This window comes from Heterodontus francisci, chromosome 20 (assembly GCF_036365525.1).
Source record: "Heterodontus francisci isolate sHetFra1 chromosome 20, sHetFra1.hap1, whole genome shotgun sequence".
Classification (NCBI taxonomy): domain Eukaryota; kingdom Metazoa; phylum Chordata; class Chondrichthyes; order Heterodontiformes; family Heterodontidae; genus Heterodontus; species Heterodontus francisci.
Genome location: NC_090390.1, coordinates 73533783 through 73553453, shown reverse-complemented (window position 1 = coordinate 73553453; position 19671 = coordinate 73533783). Strand labels below are relative to the sequence as shown.

The following is a 19671-nucleotide window of genomic DNA, read 5'->3' as shown; positions in this document are numbered from 1 at the left end:
CCTTAAATTAGACACAGAGACGAAGACACACCATTAGATAATGCAGATTAACTACTTCAGATTAATTAGTAAAGCAGATGACTCTGAGCAGGGAAGCACTGTTATTAGTCCCATTAATGTAAATGTCAGATGCTACTCGTAAGGTCACAAAAGGGCAGTTCTGATTACAAATGTAGACAGGCTGGCAGGTGCAAAAAGAAATTACATTTATTAACAGCAAGCTGGAACAATGAAGTAATTCAGAAACCACACCAATCACAAATATGAAATACACTGTCAATTTAATAAGGAATACTGCTGACCAGTTAACTAGCTTTGCCCTGAATATTTGCTAATTCTTTTACATTCCAATACAATGCACACTGGCTTTATATTAAAATATGCCTTGCAGTACAAGAAAAAAATTAAATCTCATGTGGGAAAGCAGTTTTAGAAACTAGAAAAGATTAGGCAATCCTAATGGGATTTGACCAGAGATATTGAAACGGCCAAATAATGTCCCTAGCAATCTACTCCCTCAACACCCAGGCAAATCTGTCCTTTCCTACGTTTAAGTTCTCAGTTGCTGATTTTGTCATGTTTGAATGTTGTGAGGCTGCAGTTTTAGGAACAGCTGGTCTGACTGCTGGATAATCCCTAAATCAAAACAAGATCTGTTTGTATCAGCCACTTGATAAACACAAATCAATAGGGACGGGCATTTAAACTTTATACATGGCCTTAACGCTCCATAGTATGGGAAGCAAAATCATCAGAAACATAATGTTGCTAAGATTGATACTCTAACATGAACATCTATCTGAAAGGGTATTAACATCTGTAAGTGCGTTAATACAGCACTCACTTTCTTGAAGGATGATTTGTAACATAGCATCATAGTGTCATGAGCTTTGTAATAAACCTGTGAATTTGAGGCCTAGGGTGCTATCCATTATCCACACTCATATGTCATCAGATAATTTTCTTAAAAGTGAACAGTTTTACTCTTTACATGTCATCATGTGTCTCTCATGTCGTGGTTGGGAGTGAAAAGCAAGTTTATGAGAAGAGCCATCACAGTGCAAGGACATGGCCCAAAGCAACAGCAAAGACAAGCTGCACTGGATTTCAAGTCGTGGAGTAGATCGTAAACCACTATCCCAATTGGCAGTACAGTAGGGAATGGCGACACTCACATGGGGCATTGAAGTGAGAATGAAAAGGAAACAAATGTCAGACAAAGCAAAATATAATGAAAAATACGGAATATATTCTAAAGATTCTGCAGAGAACACACAGCATAAATTTTGTTCCTGGTTCTCTAATCTATCACTGATAAGACCTTATCATGAGATAAATTGAACTAGAAAGACCATTAATGCCACTCCACGTGGCTTCCAACAATCTAATCAAATATCGTTAAAGATACGCAAAAAAAAAAAATTGAAGTTTTAACCTTGTACTGAGATGATGATTAAGTGGCTGGTTCAGATACCTGATGATTGTCCCCTGATGGCACAATCAGGGCTTGGATTGGTTCGTTCAAATACTTGGTGTTTTTCATCACCTGCCTCAGCTGCTTCAGCAGCTCTGTTGTGACTTTCACAGGCATCCTTTTTCCTATAGAAATCAGACAATCAATGTTTGGTCAGCAACTGCAACAATCACTCCTTACTAACGGGCAAGTTTAAACAAGGCACTGCCTTTCAGGGGCTTTAACAAGATGTGATATTGTGGAATATAATCCCCAAAATACTGCTGAGAAGTTCCAGAATTCCATAAAACCAAACCGTGGCACCAAATATTAATTCAAGGGTTTTTTTTTTTATAAATAATTGAATGCAAGTTTCCTTTAAAATTTCTTCTCTCTTCCCTTGGAGATTTTTATTTTCCGCAAAGCTTGTACCAGCAAAACACTCAAACCCAACAGTTTCCACTTCGTTCCATGGGATGGATGTTAAGGTACAGTGAATGATCATCTCCATGCATCAGGCACCACATGCAAAACCTACCAAAGCTACAGGTGGCCAGCGATGTTCAACTCCCTCAATCTACCTGTAATGAAAACGATAAGTAGAAGAAATGCTATGTACTACACACACTTAAAAAAAAGCTGAAGTGTCAGCTTGGCTCAGTTGTAGAACTATCACCACTGAATCAGAAGGTTAGGCATTCACTCCAGCACATGAACACATGAAACCTAGGCTATGAATGAGTGCTGCACTGTCAGAGATCCACTCTATCTAATCGGGTGGATGTAAAAGATCACATGACACTTTTTCCCCATAGGTGAGCAGGGAGTTCCTCAGAGACTGGGACTGAAAAAGGGGAGCTTGGCTCCTCATCTAACTGTGCTGTACCTGACTGAGAATGCCTGCTGCTGCCAATGGATGCCTAAAATGGATTGTTCCACAATCTTGACAAGCTTCAATTTCACATATGGAATAAAGAAATGTTTTGTTTTTACAAAGTCATCCAAAAAAGGGCGGGCCACATTTTTAAAAAATAAATGTGCTATTAAAAGATGATTAGGATATGTTGCAGAGAAAAAAAACCTTCATTTTACAGAGGACAAGCATTTGCCATAAGGCAACTGCACTGTCATTTGTTACTTTTGCATTACAGCCAATCTTGTTTCCAACAATGTAAAGTAGTCTGCACCAAATAAACATCTCACTGATCCAGTAAAACCAAAGTCAGATTGAAGAGGCAACAGATTTGTCAATGATTGCCATTACAGTAACGAGAATATAGGAACACAGCCTCTACCCTAAGACCCTTTGGTTCTCTCCTTGCCAACCTACCCCACCTAGCTTTTCCGCTTAAAAGCTGTTCATCTTTAACATCTTCCAGTTTTGATGAAGAGTCAATGGCCTGAAATGTTAATTCCATTTCTCTCTCCACAGACGCTGCCTGACCTGCTGCATGTTTCCAACATTTTCTGTTTCTATTTCAGATTTTCATCACCTACAATATTGTGTGCTCATTTTAGTGTTTGGCTTCTGATGTGCCAGTGACTCCTATTAGAAAACACCAGCGGAACACTATATTAAAGAAAAGAAAATTAATCATATTAAAAGCAAGAAAGCAGACTGGTCAACCCCTGAACATTTTTGGGTGGAACCCAAAACTTAACCCGTCTTTCTTGTTCAGTTGCCGCAGCCCACTCATTATTCTAAACACGTTCTGTTTCAGACTGCCAGTTTCTCCTCTTATTTCTAAAATTAGACCTATAAGCTGGGAAGCCTGAGCCAATGCCATTAAACATATAGGGCAAGATTTTGCTGAATATTTTTACGATATAATGAATAAAGACAGAAAGACTTGCATTAAAATAACACCCAAGCACATTTCTCCAAAATGCCCCAAAATACATCACAGCTAATTGGATGCACATCAAGATCCCACAAAGAGCAGCGAGATGAATGCTCAGTTCGGTTTCTGATGGTCTTGGCTGTGTTGGAATATTTGCCAGGATTCCACATAAATTCCCTGCCTAGCCTTCAAATAAGGCCACCTGAACACGCTGAGCAAGCAGAGAGGGAGGGTCTCAGAATAACATCTCATCTGAAACACATCACTGGCAATGCAGCACTCCCTCAGTACACCACAGGAATGTCAGCATCGACGACAAGCTCGAATCCTGGAGTTGGGTTTGAACACAGAGCGTTTTGACTCAGAAGCAAGTGCAAGAACGACACCAACCTGACAGCACGAACCAAGAACAGAATCGTTAATGTTTCCGAACTGCAGTATTTTCTTTAATGTAAATTAACAAAATAAAACAAAGTATAAAACAAAATAAAACCTGGCAGCAGCAACTGCACTATAAATCTTTCAGATGTTCCTTTTGTATGCACAGGTCAGGAAAACTCCTGTCGGACTGGGTCAAAAGCTGAACGGCCAGCCCACATACAGATCCGCAGAGAGACGCAACACTAAACGCACTTTTTTAATGCAACTGGAACAGAGTCTGGATGCCAGTAGTAATCTGTGACCTCTTTATTCTTATTTCAATTGCATTACCTCTGACCTTTTGCATAATTAAGTCCAGAAGGAACAAAATTCAAATGAGGATAGCTGAGGGTAGATTTCCATTGGCCTCCAAGTCTTTCTCAGGGGCAGTCATGTACACCCAGGGCATTATGCCAGATGGCACACCTGTAAGGAACTTTAAATAAGCTCAGTGAGTCTTGCAGGCAGTAGAATTCAAATGTGTATTGCCATGTATAGTGGACTCCCACTAGTCCCCAAATTCAGGTCAGCACCAATGTCATTCCATTTATATCAGCCGCACCCACACGCACGCAAAAGAAAAATTAGCAGCGGCACTGAGAAACTTATGGCTAAAAAGCATTAGAGCATGGTCACATTTTTTTGGGTTGGTACACTAGATATTTTGAGTTCAGAGTCGCCAGCCACTCCTATGCCTCCCAAGATCCACAAGGTTCTTTTTCTGTCCAATATCTAGGTAATTTATAGAAAGACCTGGAGTCATAAAGAAGCATTCCTCTGTACACTTGTAATTGGAATGTATCGTATTCTGTCACGTGATTCTCCTTTCTTTAAAAGTGGACTAGATATTCATTCTTACCAGCCTGAATACTCAGGCTTCGAACCAAGTGTTTCTTTTTCAACACACAGGATGGACGAATGAGCAGTAAGCAGTATGACACACTGAAGTGCACATTACTTTCCTTAACACAAAAGGTAACAAAGATGCCACCCGCTCTCTTCCCAAATATAGAGCATAATTTTAACCTAACTCACCTGGCAGAAGGTGATGGGATCAGGTTGACTGCTCAGTTTATACACCACTAGATTGTACTCTTATGACTGCAATGGAGAATAAAGCCACCGGCGGGGGGAAGGCGGGGGGGTGTGGGGAGGGGGATGGGGGTGGAGGGGGTACCCATTTCCAGCCAGACGACTTAGGATTAAATTAGCCCCATGGCTATAATATGGCCTCATTTCTTACCCTGTACAACAGCTGCCATTTTAAAATGAGCTACCTGATGACTAGCTTTGAAGTTAAGACATCAATAGTCCTCCATCAAGTGACCACTGAGCTATAAAAGAGAACTACAGCAAATCAATGATCTTGTCACCATCTCAAAGGTCATCAAGCTGAGGCTATGGTGTATTCTTTGATCTGTGTCAAAGTGGCGTGGAATCACCTCCTAACCAGCCATCCTGAAACAAAAGCAGGAAAAGGCTGCACCTCTCAACTGCATTAAATCAAATAATTGCACGCCACATTGAATGTAGACAATCTTTGGCCCCAATCTAATTGATAAAACAAATTTAAACTTATCTGGATAACTATTGTGTGGACCTTGAAATCTTCTACCTTGTGGAAACTGCAAAATTCAGCTTTGTCTGCAACTGAACTGATGTGCTTTTCTTTGAGAAACGCCTTGTGAGACCATGGTTTGTTAACCCTCACATGATCGGCTGCATTTTAACAGTCTGCCACTGAAGTAGGCTGTGGACATAAAAAATTGCAGCCCGCTCGCATGGGCACCGTGTCATGGAGCCGCAGCGATTTCAAACATGGCGGCTCATTTGCCTGGCCCCCCACCCCCTCCCGCGATGATGTGGAGGCGACAACGCAGGCAATGGCGTCTGGTGCCAATGCACAGGTGCTGCGCCATTTTTAAAGGGCTTACAGCCCTCAATGGACAGTTAAAAATTAAAGGGAGAGGTAAGTAGAATTTCCACAAAACAGATTTCAATTACCTTTAAATGCATTCTCCGTGCACCCCTCCCCCCCTCCACTAAATGGCATTTCCAAGCATTCATGCCCTTTCTCCCCCCCAGAATTCAGATATTGACAACTAGACCTTGCCCCCGCCAACCCCCTGCAAAGTTCAGCAACTTTGCCCTTTACCCCTTCCCACCAATCTCCCCCGACCAATCCGCATCGTTTTTACCCCCACTACCCCCCCCCCACTCCCACAGAGAAAAAATATTCCTCCCCCTCCACACAGGTGTCGCGCCACGTTTCCCCGAACGGGGATTCAAAGACACGACATTGTTGGCTGCCCGAATGAAGACCAGTGTGGCAACTGAGGCGGTGACAGGACCCTCATTAAATCAGGTATGTAAATTAGTATACATATTGAAATGGGGGTCCCGTCGCCGAGTGGCGGGGCTGCCACCACAAGGGCTTGCCGCTGCTGCCGAGATCGTCATGGGGCCTGCCGCCGTTGGGGTCAGTGGTGGGTCTCCACTGCACCAATCTATATTGCCCCTCCCCCTGCCCCTCCCCCTCTACTGTTCCCAACAATGGAGGGGCTTTAAAATCCAGCCCGATGTTTCTGAATACAAGCTAAAAGTTCAACACAAGCAAAAATAATTTGTCGTAGCCACTCTCAATCCAAAATTCAAGTGGAAAGAGACTGCATCCAGGAACAGCATTTGGTTAATTCTGAAACTGTCCAAAAAAGTATCCAGCAAATGTGATCAATTACCAACTCAAAGCAAATATGGGGAGCCAACAATTGGAACAAATCCAAGAGCCTGCCCAGTCCACTTCAATTAACTGGTTTCAGCCAAGGTCATGGTAGAGAATTATATTTGGACTCGGTATCCCTAGGTCAGGGAGGGGCCAATTAGCTATGGTCCCACTACTGACCACTATCCAGCAACCCTTGTTGGAAGGATTCAAATCATTAGCAGGCAACATTCACTGTTAAAGCTTCAGACATAAACAACGTCCACTTGGGCAATGTAGCAAAGAGCAACCAGTGCTTGTAGATCAGTACCTTAACAAAAAGTTACTGCTTTCACAAGAGAGAAGGGAAGAAAAAAAATGGCAAATGAGAGAGAGAAAACTGGAATATGAAAATCAAAGGGAATTTCAACAACCGAGACATAAAATCAGACAAGGAACTGCCAAAGAGAAATTATACTGAATTTGTTTTTAGGGGTAGTGAGTGCTGTTTAACACTGTGTGAATCAAGATAATAGGGTTTGTATTAGATTAGACTATTTACCAGTTCATCACAATTGATTAGTAATCAGGAAGCAAATAAATTGTATATTTAATATAGGGATGAAGACCAAAGTCAAAATTAACACAGAAGCACAAGACTTGATTGGTGAGCTTTGGGATGGCAGAATTGTGCAACAGAAGACGACATAACAAGGGGAATTCTTTAAGGGATGTGCAAAGGAGCTAAATGACCATGAGAAAAAGGAGGAAAGATCCAAGACCAGGAGTACAGTGGCTCAGGAAAGGCTTGAAAGATTTTACAAGGAAATCAAAAATGAACAAGTTCTGGGAGTCATACAAAAAGATTAAATATAGAAGAAAGCAAAAGGAGGAATAGCAAGGATATAATGCAAAATTTTCAGCAATGCAAGTACTACAAGGGCACTAAAGATCAGATGGACCTCCTCACATTTTAGAATTTTGTTTATTTCCCAAATTCTTTCTGTTGAAAAAAGTAACTTTTTAAATATTAAGCCTCAATGCAGAATACATTCACACCAGTTTAAAAAAAAAGGCACAAAAATGATAGGTGGTTAATATGGTAATAGAAGTTGTTTTCCCCGAAGAATGTAAACAATAAGCACCTCAATGATTGATCAGCATCTCACATCTATTGCACTTGTAAGTCCCTGATCCCAGGTGCTTGGAAAAGAGTATCTGGCGGGCCTTCCCTTTTCGATCAGGAACAGGCGGTCAGACTCAGAAAAAGATGCGAGAAGGTTAGAATACAGGAGAGTAGTTAGCAGTTACTTTAAGTCAAGCAATTTAACCTGCTGATGTGGGGAAGTATAACATATTCATTATTTTGTATTGTTACATGAAAACAAGTTGTACTGACTGAACTCAGTGACTCTGATTAAAACTGTTGTCCTGTATGGTCACTCGCAATAAAATGAAGCAGTCTTTACAATTCATAACCAGCCTAGTCTTATCAAGTATTTCCTCCATCTGCCTTAAGAGATTTTATAAGCCACTGGACAAAAGTCATGAATATCCTGGTCATATCTCAAGAAATCCCAGGATTACACTACCGTAGAGTTAGATATCGTGCAGTATGGGTACACCTAAGATGATGAGATAACTTGTAGGAATGACAGTCAGGACCTGGGAGAATATCGAAGGCAAGGCCCTAAATTTGTAATAGTTGTCATGCGATAAAAATCAGTGTAGTATATAAGATGAGGAACTGGCAGATGTGGTAAATAGATATTTCACCTCTGTCCTCACAAGCGACCATAGAAATGCAGGTATGTTCAGGACTGGCAAAGGCCATCTGGTCAAGCCATTTTGTTCAGTCAAATCCCCAATCTATCCAGCTCCCTCTGCATCACTGTTAATTGAGTCCTCCAATTTTCAATCATTAGAAAACTTACTTTTTCCATTTTGAGACATTGTAACAGTCGCATCCCTAGCCTAACAAACTTCTTCTATTGTAACAAAGTTCCACATACAATTACCATTTACTGCCCCTGATTAAACCAATTTCTGATCCACTATAGAAATTTCCCTCCTTCAGTTCCTGCCAACCTTGTGAACCAATCCCTGTGCAGCACCATGTCAGAAGACGGCAAATTCTAGATTCATTGAGATTGGCTCAGGAACCTTTAGTCATTTATTATGAAGAAAGACAAGGAAGTAGCTGTTTACATGTCAAATGGGATGACACCAAGTAATCCTCAAGGATATATGAGTGATGAAGTACAAAAGGCTTGGTTTTATATTTTGGATAGTGGAGATTTTCCTGAGGACCACAGTATAAAGGTCATCTTAACATTCAAGATAGCATTAAGATATTGAGTGGTGAATTATAAACCAGATAGTATCATAACCACTGTCAGAAAAATGATCAAGAACATTTGCAGTGCTCATGAAAAAAGCACAAAGATAATTAGTTGTTGTCAGCAGGGAACTAAATTTCTAAATTAGTGAACAAGGAGAGCCAGAGAATTTCAGAAAGTAGGCTAGGTTTTTGAGGAAGATTAGATGCTGCTCTCACATGCTTTCAAGTCTTCAGAAGAAGGAATTTTCCTCCACACAAGATCTGGTGGCAGGTTGTTCAACCTTGCCCGTCTAAGAGCGAAGACCAAAGTACGGAAAGTCCTCATCAGGGAACTCCTCTTTGCTGATGATGCTGCTCTAACATCTCACACTGAAGAGTGTCTGCAGAGTCTCATCGACAAGATTGCGGCTGCCTGCAATGAATTTAGCCTAACCGTCAGCCTCAAGAAAACGAACATCATGGGACAGGACATCAGAAATGCTCCATCCATCAATATTGGTGACCATACTCTGGAAGTGGTTCAAGAGTTCACCTACCTAGGCTCAACTATCACCAGTAACCTGTCTCTAGATGCAGAAATCAACAAGCTCATGGGAAAGGCTTCCACTGCTATGTCCAGACTGGCCAAGAGAGTGTGGGAAAATGGCGCACTGACACGGAACACAAAAGTCCGAGTGTATCAAGCCTGTGTCCTCAGTACCTTGCTCTACGGCAGCGAGGCCTGGACAACGTATGTCAGCCAAGAGCGACATCTCAATTCATTCCATCTTCGCTGCCTCCGGAGAATCCTTGGCATCAGGTGGCAGGACCGTATCTCCAACACAGAAGTCCTCGAGGTGGCCAACATCCCCAGCATATACACCCTACTGAGCCAGCGGCGCTTGAGATGGCTTGGCCATGTGAGCCGCATGAAAGATGGCAGGATCCCCAAGGACACATTGTACAGCGAGCTCGTCACTGGTATCAGACCCACCGGCCGTCCATGTCTCCGCTTTAAAGACGTCTGCAAATGCGACATGAAGTCCTGTGACATTGATCACAAGTCGTGGGAGTCAGTTGCCAGCAATCGCCAGAGCTGGCGGGCAGCCATAAAGGCGGGGCTAAAGTGTGGCGAGTCAAAGAGACTTAGTAGTTGGCAGGAAAAAAGACAGAAGCGCAAGGGGAGAGCCAACTGTGTAACAGCCCCGACAACCAATTTTATCTGCAGCACCTGTGAAAGAGTCTGTCACTCTAGAATTGGCCTTTATAGCCACTCCAGGCGCTGCTTCACAAACCACTGACCACCTCCAGGCGCTTATCCATTGTCTCTCGAGACAACGAAGCCAAAGAAGAAGGCAGCTGATGAAATTATCAAATTAGATAGCTAGGTGCAACTGAGAATGCAACACCCTGTAGTACCTCACCCAAGTGATCACTTATCAATACGTAAGCTGAAACAGTGAACATTGAACATCAAAGCTGATCCCACACTGATCCTCAACTGACACCAGCAAGCAGCAGGTTCCACCCGAGGGGGGAACCTTTGACTCATGTGTCAGATTGCAGAATGCCCACTGCCACTTCCATTGATATCAAACTGGTACTGACACCAGAGACCACAATTGCTGACTTTTACTGTGAAAATGCTGCATTACAGAGAATCACCATATCAGGTGTTCTGACCAGGAAGATCAATAGGACACATAGCACAAGTGACCCCCACAGTACCAAAGACTACTTTGAAAGCTCATTATGTGGCATATATCATGTACGACTGCACAGTTTATTAACCAATAAACCCCACTACCCAAAACAACCTGTGAATACCACTTTGCTGATTACATGTAGTAATCCTCAGGTCTAAAGTAACAGTAATAAGTAATAACCTTTGTCCCAAAGTTTTACCACCTTCAACTTGTAAGATGTGCTGAGCCAGCAGGAGACTCGCACAAACTCAAGTTGCAATGTTACCGTTTCTATGGTGTTAAAGCAAACTGTTAAAGAACAAACTTACATTTATAAATCGCCTTTCCCAACCTCTGAATGGTCTGCATCTGGAATGCACTGCCTGAGAATGTGGTGGGGGCAGATTCAAATGAGACTTTCAAAAGGGAATTGGATAATTATCTGAGGAGAAAAAGTTTGTTGTCCTATGGGGATAAGGTGGGAGAGTGGGTCTAGATGAGTTGCAGAGAGCTGGTATGAACACAACAGGCCAAATTGCCTCCTACATTCAATGATTCAAAGAATGTCCCAAAACACTTGATAGACACTGAAGTACTTTCAGAGTGTAGCTACTGTTGTAATGTAGGAAATGCAGCAGCCAAGTTGCCCACAGCAAGGTCCCAAAATCAGCAATGTGATTAATGGCCAAATAATCTGTTTCAGGTTGAGGGATAAATATTGTCCAGGACACCAAGAAAAACTCCCCTGCTCTTCATCAAAATGTGACGTGGGATCCTTTAAGTTCACCCGAGAGCAGACGAGGCCTTGGTTTAACATCTCATTCGAAAGATAAGTCAAAATATAACTTTTTAAATACTCCCAGGGATGCCTTGATCAATAGGTGATAAATTGTGCAGACCCATTTCCTTGGAGCTGTTAAGACCAAGCAAAGTTTTGGCCTCCAATAACTTTACCCGAACACCATTCCAGATATTGATCCCTCTACATGAATAAGTGCTTTCTGATATCAAGCTTGCCTTTTATGATGCAACTGAAGGCAGAACTAACCTTTCCTAACTGAATACTGCACGCAATGCAGTGTTTAACCTCAAGGCAGGGATCCACCACCTGAGAACACAATCTCAGCTGCATCCCTCCCAATGAATACAAGACCTGTTGCTCAGTATAATTAAATCATTGCGCAGCGGGCAGTTTGAGACCCAATCAAGATTTACCACAACACCACGAAAACACTCAGACGCAACCTGGGTAACAATCCTTTTGACAGGCGTTAACTCCAAAAAAATCCTTGACACCACCTTACCTCTTATGGAAACTCTGCTACTGCATAATTTTGAATAAAAATACAATGGATCTTGAAAAAATTTTGTTAATTAAAAAAATCTTAAGTTGAGTAGCACAGATCCCTTACCTCCGTCATCCATGTTTTGGAGATACAGTGCTAGTGTCTCGAGATATCAGAAGTGGAATACTAGGAAGAACTTGCTATGCCTTTGTCCTTAGTAATAAAACATTCATGTGCCAATCCATTATCAGTACTTTTTTTCCTTATGCAGCACAAAACGGCGACTAAAGCTGTAACATATTAAACCTCAATTACAATAAACATGCTCAAGGGCCATTATTGTGAAATATTTTACTGTCAGGTAAATTTAGTAAGTGGGAAGGGGCGTGATAATAATTTATATTATTGTGAAGCTGTAGACTTTGGATACCAGTAAAGGAAGCACCAAATCGGCAATGTCAGGTCTTGAAAACAGAAAAAAAAATGCACTTTATTGTGTAAGAGGTTAGAACATCATGTTTAAACTCCCAACTCTCTTGCTTAGTCAGCCAGGCTGACTGCACTGGGTACTGTGCAGTCTAGTGTAGAGGCGGTGCTGCATTTTTATTACAAATAAGATTGTGCATTATATGAACTGCTAAACTGGCCACCAAACTCAGCACAACTTGTGATCCTAATCAACTCAAACATTCTACATAAGATTTTAAGTAAATGATTAAACTATTTTGATTAACTGGATTCATAATTCTCAAAACTGAAGCACGGCTGAATAAACTGACTTATTCTACTACTCCCTGCTATACATTCTGAAAAATTATTTTAAGTCATTCATGCTTTTCCTCTATGATTACTAAGGCCAGAATATTGGAACCAAGTATTCACATTTAACTTATCAGAGTGGATCAGCCTAACAGTCAGAACATTTTGGGTTCGAGATACACTCTGGATAATTGAGCACACAACCTAGCCTGACACTTCACTGCTGTTCCGAGGCACTGCTGCACTTTTGGAGGTGTCATCTTTCAGATGAGACATTAATGCGAGGCTCTGTCTGTCTTCTCAGATAGATGTGAAAGATACCATGGCACTTCTTTTGAAGAACAGCAGAGTGTTCTCCTGGTTTCTTGGCCAACATTTCTCCCTCAATCACCACCTAAAACGTTAACTAGTCATTTCTATTTATGGGATCTTGCTGTTTACATATGTGGCATCAACAAAACAGCAGTGACTATAATTCACAAAGCAATTAATTCAGTGTGATGTGCCTTGGTATGCCCTCAGGATGTAAAAGGCACAACATAAATACAATTTTTAAATTCTTCTCGCACTTGGTTTTTATTTTTTCCCTATTTAAACGCAATACATTCAGCCATTATAAGTGGACATCTAACATTTTTGTCACCATATGTTAAGGCACAGGTACAGTGGTGTAACGCTGTCGACTTGGGTGGAATGGGAGGCTCCTGATCTCTGCTGCGTCAACTTGAGGAGATGTAGGAGAGTTAACCCTGTGATTCCTGTCTGCGTCTTTTGGAGCAGATCCACAGCATTACACATAGAGACCGCTCAGCCTGCCCACCCTACCTGTGGCCCCTGAGGTACAGTCAGGGAAGATCCACAGGAGAGATATTTGGTTGGGGGGGGGGGGGGAAAGAGAGGGAGGGAGGGGCGTGTGTAGGGAAGAATTAAACACTCTTACAAACAAAAACAGCAGACTCTCAAAAGTGTTCTATTATAAATATTTAATAATTCCAGCTCCTAATTGTATCATGTAGTGACTTCTTCGACTGCACCCTAATGATTTAGTAAAACATTCAAGAAGGCATACGGCATGCTTGCCTTCATCGGTCGGGGCATAGAGTATAAAAATTGGCAAGTCATGTTGCAGCTGTACAGAACCTTAGTTAGGCCACACTTAGAATATTGCGTGCAATTCTGGTCGCCACACTATCAGGAGGACGTGGAGGCGTTAGAGACAGCCAGCAAGGAGGGCTCGAGTGAGGGTTAGAGTGAGTGAGTGAGGATGGTCAGAGTGAGTGAGTGAAGAGGGTCAGAGTGAGTGAGTGAATGAGGGTCAGAGTGAGTGAGTGAATGAGGGTCAGAGTGAGTGAGTGAATGAGGGTCAGAGTGAGTGAGTGAATGAGGGTCAGAGTGAGTGAGTGAATGAGGGTCAGAGTGAGTGAGTGAATGAGGGTCAGAGTGAGTGAGTGAATGAGGGTCAGAGTGAGTGAGTGAGGGTCAGAGTGAGTGAGTGAGGGTCAGAGTGAGTGAATGAGGGTCAGAGTGAGTGAATGAGGGTCAGAGTGAGTGAATGAGGGTCAGAGTGAGTGAATGAGGGTCAGAGTGAGTGAATGAGGGTCAGAGTGAGTGAATGAGGGTCAGAGTGAGTGAATGAGGGTCAGAGTGAGTGAATGAGGGTCAGAGTGAGTGAATGAGGGTCAGAGTGAGTGAATGAGGGTCAGAGTGAGTGAATGAGGGTCAGAGTGAGTGAATGAGGGTCAGAGTGAGTGAATCAGGGTCAGAGTGAGTGAATCAGGGTCAGAGTGAGTGAATCAGGGTCAGAGTGAGTGAATCAGGGTCAGAGTGAGTGAATCAGGGTCAGAGTGAGTGAATCAGGGTCAGAGTGAGTGAATCAGGGTCAGAGTGAGTGAATCAGGGTCAGAGTGAGTGAATCAGGGTCAGAGTGAGTGAATGAGGGTCAGAGTGAGTGAATGAGGGTCAGAGTGAGTGAATGAGGGTCAGAGTGAGTGAATGAGGGTCAGAGTGAGTGAATGAGGGTCAGAGTGAGTGAATGAGGGTCAGAGTGAGTGAATGAGGGTCAGAGTGAGTGAATGAGGGTCAGAGTGAGTGAATGAGGGTCAGAGTGAGTGAATGAGGGTTAGAGTGAGTGAATGAGGGTTAGAGTGAGTGAATGAGGGTTAGAGTGAGTGAATGAGGGTTAGAGTGAGTGAATGAGGGTTAGAGTGAGTGAATGAGGGTTAGAGTGAGTGAATGAGGGTTAGAGTGAGTGAATGAGGGTTAGAGTGAGTGAATGAGGGTTAGAGTGAGTGAATGAGGGTTAGAGTGAGTGAATGAGGGTTAGAGTGAGTGAATGAGGGTTAGAGTGAGTGAATGAGGGTTAGAGTGAGTGAATGAGGGTTAGTGTGAGTGAATGAGGGTTAGAGTGAGTGAATGAGGGTTAGAGTGAGTGAGGGAGGAGGGGTAGAGTGAGTGAGGGAGGAGGGGTAGAGTGAGTGAGTGAATGAATGAGGAGGGTTAGAATGAGTGAGTGAATGAATGAATGAGGAGGGTTAGAGTGAGTGAGTGAATGAATGAATGAGGAGGGGTAGAGTGAGTGAGTGAATGAATGAATGAAGAGGGTTAGATTGAGTGAATGAAGAGGGTTAGAGTGAGTGAGTGAATGAGGAGGGTTAGCATGAGTGAGTGAGTGAATGAGGAGGGTTAGCGTGAGTGAGTGAGTGAATGAGGAGGGTTAGAGTGAGTGAGTGAGTGAATGAGGAGGGTTAGAGTGAGTGAGTGAATGAGGAGGGTTAGAGTGAGTGAGTGAATGAGGAGGGTTAGAGTGAGTGAGTGAATGAGGAGGGTTAGAGTGAGTGAGTGAATGAGGAGGGTTAGAGTGAGTGAGTGAATGAGGAGGGTTAGAGTGAGTGAGTGAATGAGGAGGGTTAGAGTGAGTGAGTGAATGAGGAGGGTTAGAGTGAGTGAGTGAATGAGGAGGGTTAGAGTGAGTGAGTGAATGAATGAGGAGGGTTAGAGTGAGTGAGTGAATGAATGAGGAGGGTTAGAGTGAGTGAGTGACTGAATGAATGAATGAGGAGGGTTAGAGTGAGTGAGTGAGTGAATGAATGAGGAGGGTTAGAGTGAGTGAATGAAGAGGGTTAGAGTGAGTGAGCGAATGAGGAGGGTTAGAGTGAGTGAGTGAGTGAATGAATGAGGAGGGTTAGAGTGAGCGAATGAAGAGGGTTAGAGTGAGCGAGCGAATGAGGAGGGTTAGAGTGAGCGTGCGAATGAATGAGGAGGGTTAGAGTGAGCGAGCGAATGAATGAAGAGGGTTAGAGTGAGTGAGTGAATGAGGAGGGTTAGAGTGAGTGAGTGAATGAATGAGGAGGGTTAGAGTGAGTGAGTGAGTGAATGAATGAATGAGTAGTGTTACAGTGAGTGAGTGAATGAATGAATGAGGAGGGTTAGAGTGAGAGTGAATGAGTGAGTGAATGAGGAGGGTTAGAGTGAGTGAGTGAATGAGGAGGGTTCGAGTGAGTGAGTGAATGAGAAGGGTTAGAGTGAGTGAGCGAATGAATGAGGAGGGTTAGAGTGAGTGAGCGAATGAATGAGAAGGGTTAGAGTGAGTGAATGAATGAATGAATGAATGAGTAGTGTTACAGTGAGTGAGTGAATGAATGAATGAGGAGGGTTAGAGTGAGAGTGAATGAGTGAGTGAATGAGGAGGGTTAGAATGAGTGAATGAATGAATGAGGAGGGTTAGAGTGAGTGAGTGAGTGAATGAATGAATGAGGAGGGTTAGAGTGAGAGTGAATGAGTGAGTGAATGAGGAGGGTTAGAGTGAGTGAGTGAATGAGGAGGGTTCGAGTGAGTGAGTGAATGAGAAGGGTTAGAGTGAGTGAGTGAATGAGGATGGTTAGAGTGAGTGAGTGAATGAATGAGGAGGGTTAGAATGAGTGAATGAATGAATGAGGAGGGTTAGAGTGAGTGAGTGAGTGAATGAATGAATGAGTAGTGTTACAGTGAGTGAGTGAATGAATGAATGAGGAGGGTTAGAGTGAGAGTGAATGAGTGAGTGAATGAGGAGGGTTAGAGTGAGTGAGTGAATGAGGAGGGTTCGAGTGAGTGAGTGAATGAGAAGGGTTAGAGTGAGTGAGCGAATGAATGAGGAGGGTTAGAGTGAGTGAGCGAATGAATGAGAAGGGTTAGAGTGAGTGAATGAATAAATGAATGAATGAGTAGTGTTACAGTGAGTGAGTGAATGAATGAATGAGGAGGGTTAGAGTGAGAGTGAATGAGTGAGTGAATGAGGAGGGTTAGAATGAGTGAATGAATGAATGAGGAGGGTTAGAGTGAGTGAGTGAGTGAATGAATGAATGAGGAGGGTTAGAGTGAGAGTGAATGAGTGAGTGAATGAGGAGTGTTAGAGTGAGTGAATGAATGAGGAGGGTTAGAGTGAGTGAGTGAGTGAATGAATGAATGAGGAGGGTTTGAGTGAGAGTGAATGAGTGAGTGAATGAGGAGGGTTAGAGTGAGTGAGTGAATGAGGAGGGTTCGAGTGAGTGAGTGAATGAGAAGGGTTAGAGTGAGTGAGTGAATGAGAAGGGTTAGAGTGAGTGAGTGAATGAGAAGGGTTAGAGTGAGTGAGCGAACGAATGAGGAGGGTTAGAGTGAGAGTGAATGAGTGAGTGAATGAGGAGGGTTAGAGTGAGTGAGTGAATGAGGAGGGTTCGAGTGAGTGAGTGAATGAGGAGGGTTAGAGTGAGTGAGTGAATGAGGAGGGTTCGAGTGAGTGAGTGAATGAGAAGGGTTAGAGTGAGTGAGTGAATGAGAAGGGTTAGAGTGAGTGAGTGAATGAGAAGGGTTAGAGTGAGTGAGCGAACGAATGAGGAGGGTTAGAGTGAGAGTGAATGAGTGAGTGAATGAGGAGGGTTAGAGTGAGAGTGAATGAGTGAGTGAATGAGGAGGGTTCGAGTGAGTGAGTGAATGAGGAGGGTTCGAGTGAGTGAGTGAATGAGGAGGGTTCGAGTGAGTGAGTGAATGAGGAGGGTTCGAGTGAGTGAGTGAATGAGGAGGGTTCGAGTGAGTGAGTGAATGAGAAGGGTTAGAGTGAGTGAGCGAATGAATGAGGAGGGTTAGAGTGAGCGAGCGAATGAATGAGGAGGGTTAGAGTGAGCGAGCGAGCGAATGAATGAGGAGGGTTAGAGTGAGCGAGCGAGCGAATGAATGAGGAGGGTTAGAGTGAGCGAGCGAGCGAATGAATGAGGAGGGTTAGAGTGAGCGAGCGAGCGAATGAATGAGGAGGGTTAGAGTGAGCGAGCGAGCGAATGAATGAGGAGGGTTAGAGTGAGCGAGCGAGCGAATGAATGAGGAGGGTTAGAGTGAGCGAGCGAGCGAATGAATGAGGAGGGTTAGAGTGAGCGAGCGAGCGAATGAATGAGGAGGGTTAGAGTGAGCGAGCGAGCGAATGAATGAGGAGGGTTAGAGTGAGTGAGCGAGCGAATGAATGAGGAGGGTTAGAGTGAGCGAGCGAGCGAATGAATGAGGAGGGTTAGAGTGAGTGAGTGAATGAGAAGGGTTAGAGTGAGTGAGTGAATGAGAAGGGTTAGAGTGAGTGAGCGAACGAATGAGGAGGGTTAGAGTGAGAGTGAATGAGTGAGTGAATGAGGAGGGTTAGAGTGAGTGAGTGAATGAGGAGGGTTCGAGTGAGTGAGTGAATGAGGAGGGTTCGAGTGAGTGAGTGAATGAGGAGGGTTAGAGTGAGTGAGTGAATGAGGAGGGTTCGAGTGAGTGAGTGAATGAGAAGGGTTAGAGTGAGTGAGTGAATGAGAAGGGTTAGAGTGAGTGAGTGAATGAGAAGGGTTAGAGTGAGTGAGCGAACGAATGAGGAGGGTTAGAGTGAGAGTGAATGAGTGAGTGAATGAGGAGGGTTAGAGTGAGAGTGAATGAGTGAGTGAATGAGGAGGGTTCGAGTGAGTGAGTGAATGAGGAGGGTTCGAGTGAGTGAGTGAATGAGGAGGGTTCGAGTGAGTGAGTGAATGAGGAGGGTTCGAGTGAGTGAGTGAATGAGGAGGGTTCGAGTGAGTGAGTGAATGAATGAGAAGGGTTAGAGTGAGTGAGCGAATGAATGAGGAGGGTTAGAGTGAGCGAGCGAATGAATGAGGAGGGTTAGAGTGAGCGAGCGAGCGAATGAATGAGGAGGGTTAGAGTGAGAGTGAATGAGTGAGTGAATGAGGAGGGTTAGAGTGAGAGTGAATGAGTGAGTGAATGAGGAGGGTTCGAGTGAGTGAGTGAATGAGGAGGGTTCGAGTGAGTGAGTGAATGAGGAGGGTTCGAGTGAGTGAGTGAATGAGAAGGGTTAGAGTGAGTGAGCGAATGAGGAGGGTTAGAGTGAGCGAGCGAATGAATGAGGAGGGTTAGAGTGAGCGAGCGAGCGAATGAATGAGGAGGGTTAGAGTGAGCGAGCGAGCGAATGAATGAGGAGGGTTAGAGTGAGCGAGCGAGCGAATGAATGAGGAGGGTTAGAGTGAGCGAGCGAGCGAATGAATGAGGAGGGTTAGAGTGAGCGAGCGAGCGAATGAATGAGGAGGGTTAGAGTGAGCGAGCGAGCGAATGAATGAGGAGGGTTAGAGTGAGCGAGCGAGCGAATGAATGAGGAGGGTTAGAGTGAGCGAGCGAGCGAATGAATGAGGAGGGTTAGAGTGAGCGAGCGAGCGAATGAATGAGGAGGGTTAGAGTGAGCGAGCGAGCGAATGAATGAGGAGGGTTAGAGTGAGCGAGCGAGCGAATGAATGAGGAGGGTTAGAGTGAGCGAGCGAGCGAATGAATGAGGAGGGTTAGAGTGAGCGAGCGAGCGAATGAATGAGGAGGGTTAGAGTGAGCGAGCGAGCGAATGAATGAGGAGGGTTAGAGTGAGCGAGCGAGCGAATGAATGAGGAGGGTTAGAGTGAGCGAGCGAGCGAATGAATGAGGAGGGTTAGAGTGAGCGAGCGAGCGAATGAATGAGGAGGGTTAGAGTGAGCGAGCGAGCGAATGAATGAGGAGGGTTAGAGTGAGCGAGCGAGCGAATGAATGAGGAGGGTTAGAGTGAGCGAGCGAGCGAATGAATGAGGAGGGTTAGAGTGAGCGAGCGAGCGAATGAATGAGGAGGGTTAGAGTGAGCGAGCGAGCGAATGAATGAGGAGGGTTAGAGTGAGCGAGCGAGCGAATGAATGAGGAGGGTTAGAGTGAGCGAGCGAGCGAATG

At 43.9% G+C, this 19671-nt stretch overlaps 1 protein-coding gene across 1 annotated transcript in view; it reads right to left on the bottom strand.

Moving 5' to 3' along the window:
* The window catches only part of xpnpep1 (X-prolyl aminopeptidase (aminopeptidase P) 1, soluble), a 76345-nt gene extending 64360 nt beyond the window's left edge, over positions 1 to 11985 (bottom strand). Inside the window, 2 exon segments of the mRNA XM_068053385.1 lie at positions 1475 to 1599; positions 11833 to 11985. Coding sequence (XP_067909486.1) covers positions 1475 to 1599; positions 11833 to 11845 — 138 coding nt within the window. The 5' untranslated portion in view covers positions 11846 to 11985.
* Between the last annotated feature and the right edge of the window lie 7686 nt (positions 11986 to 19671).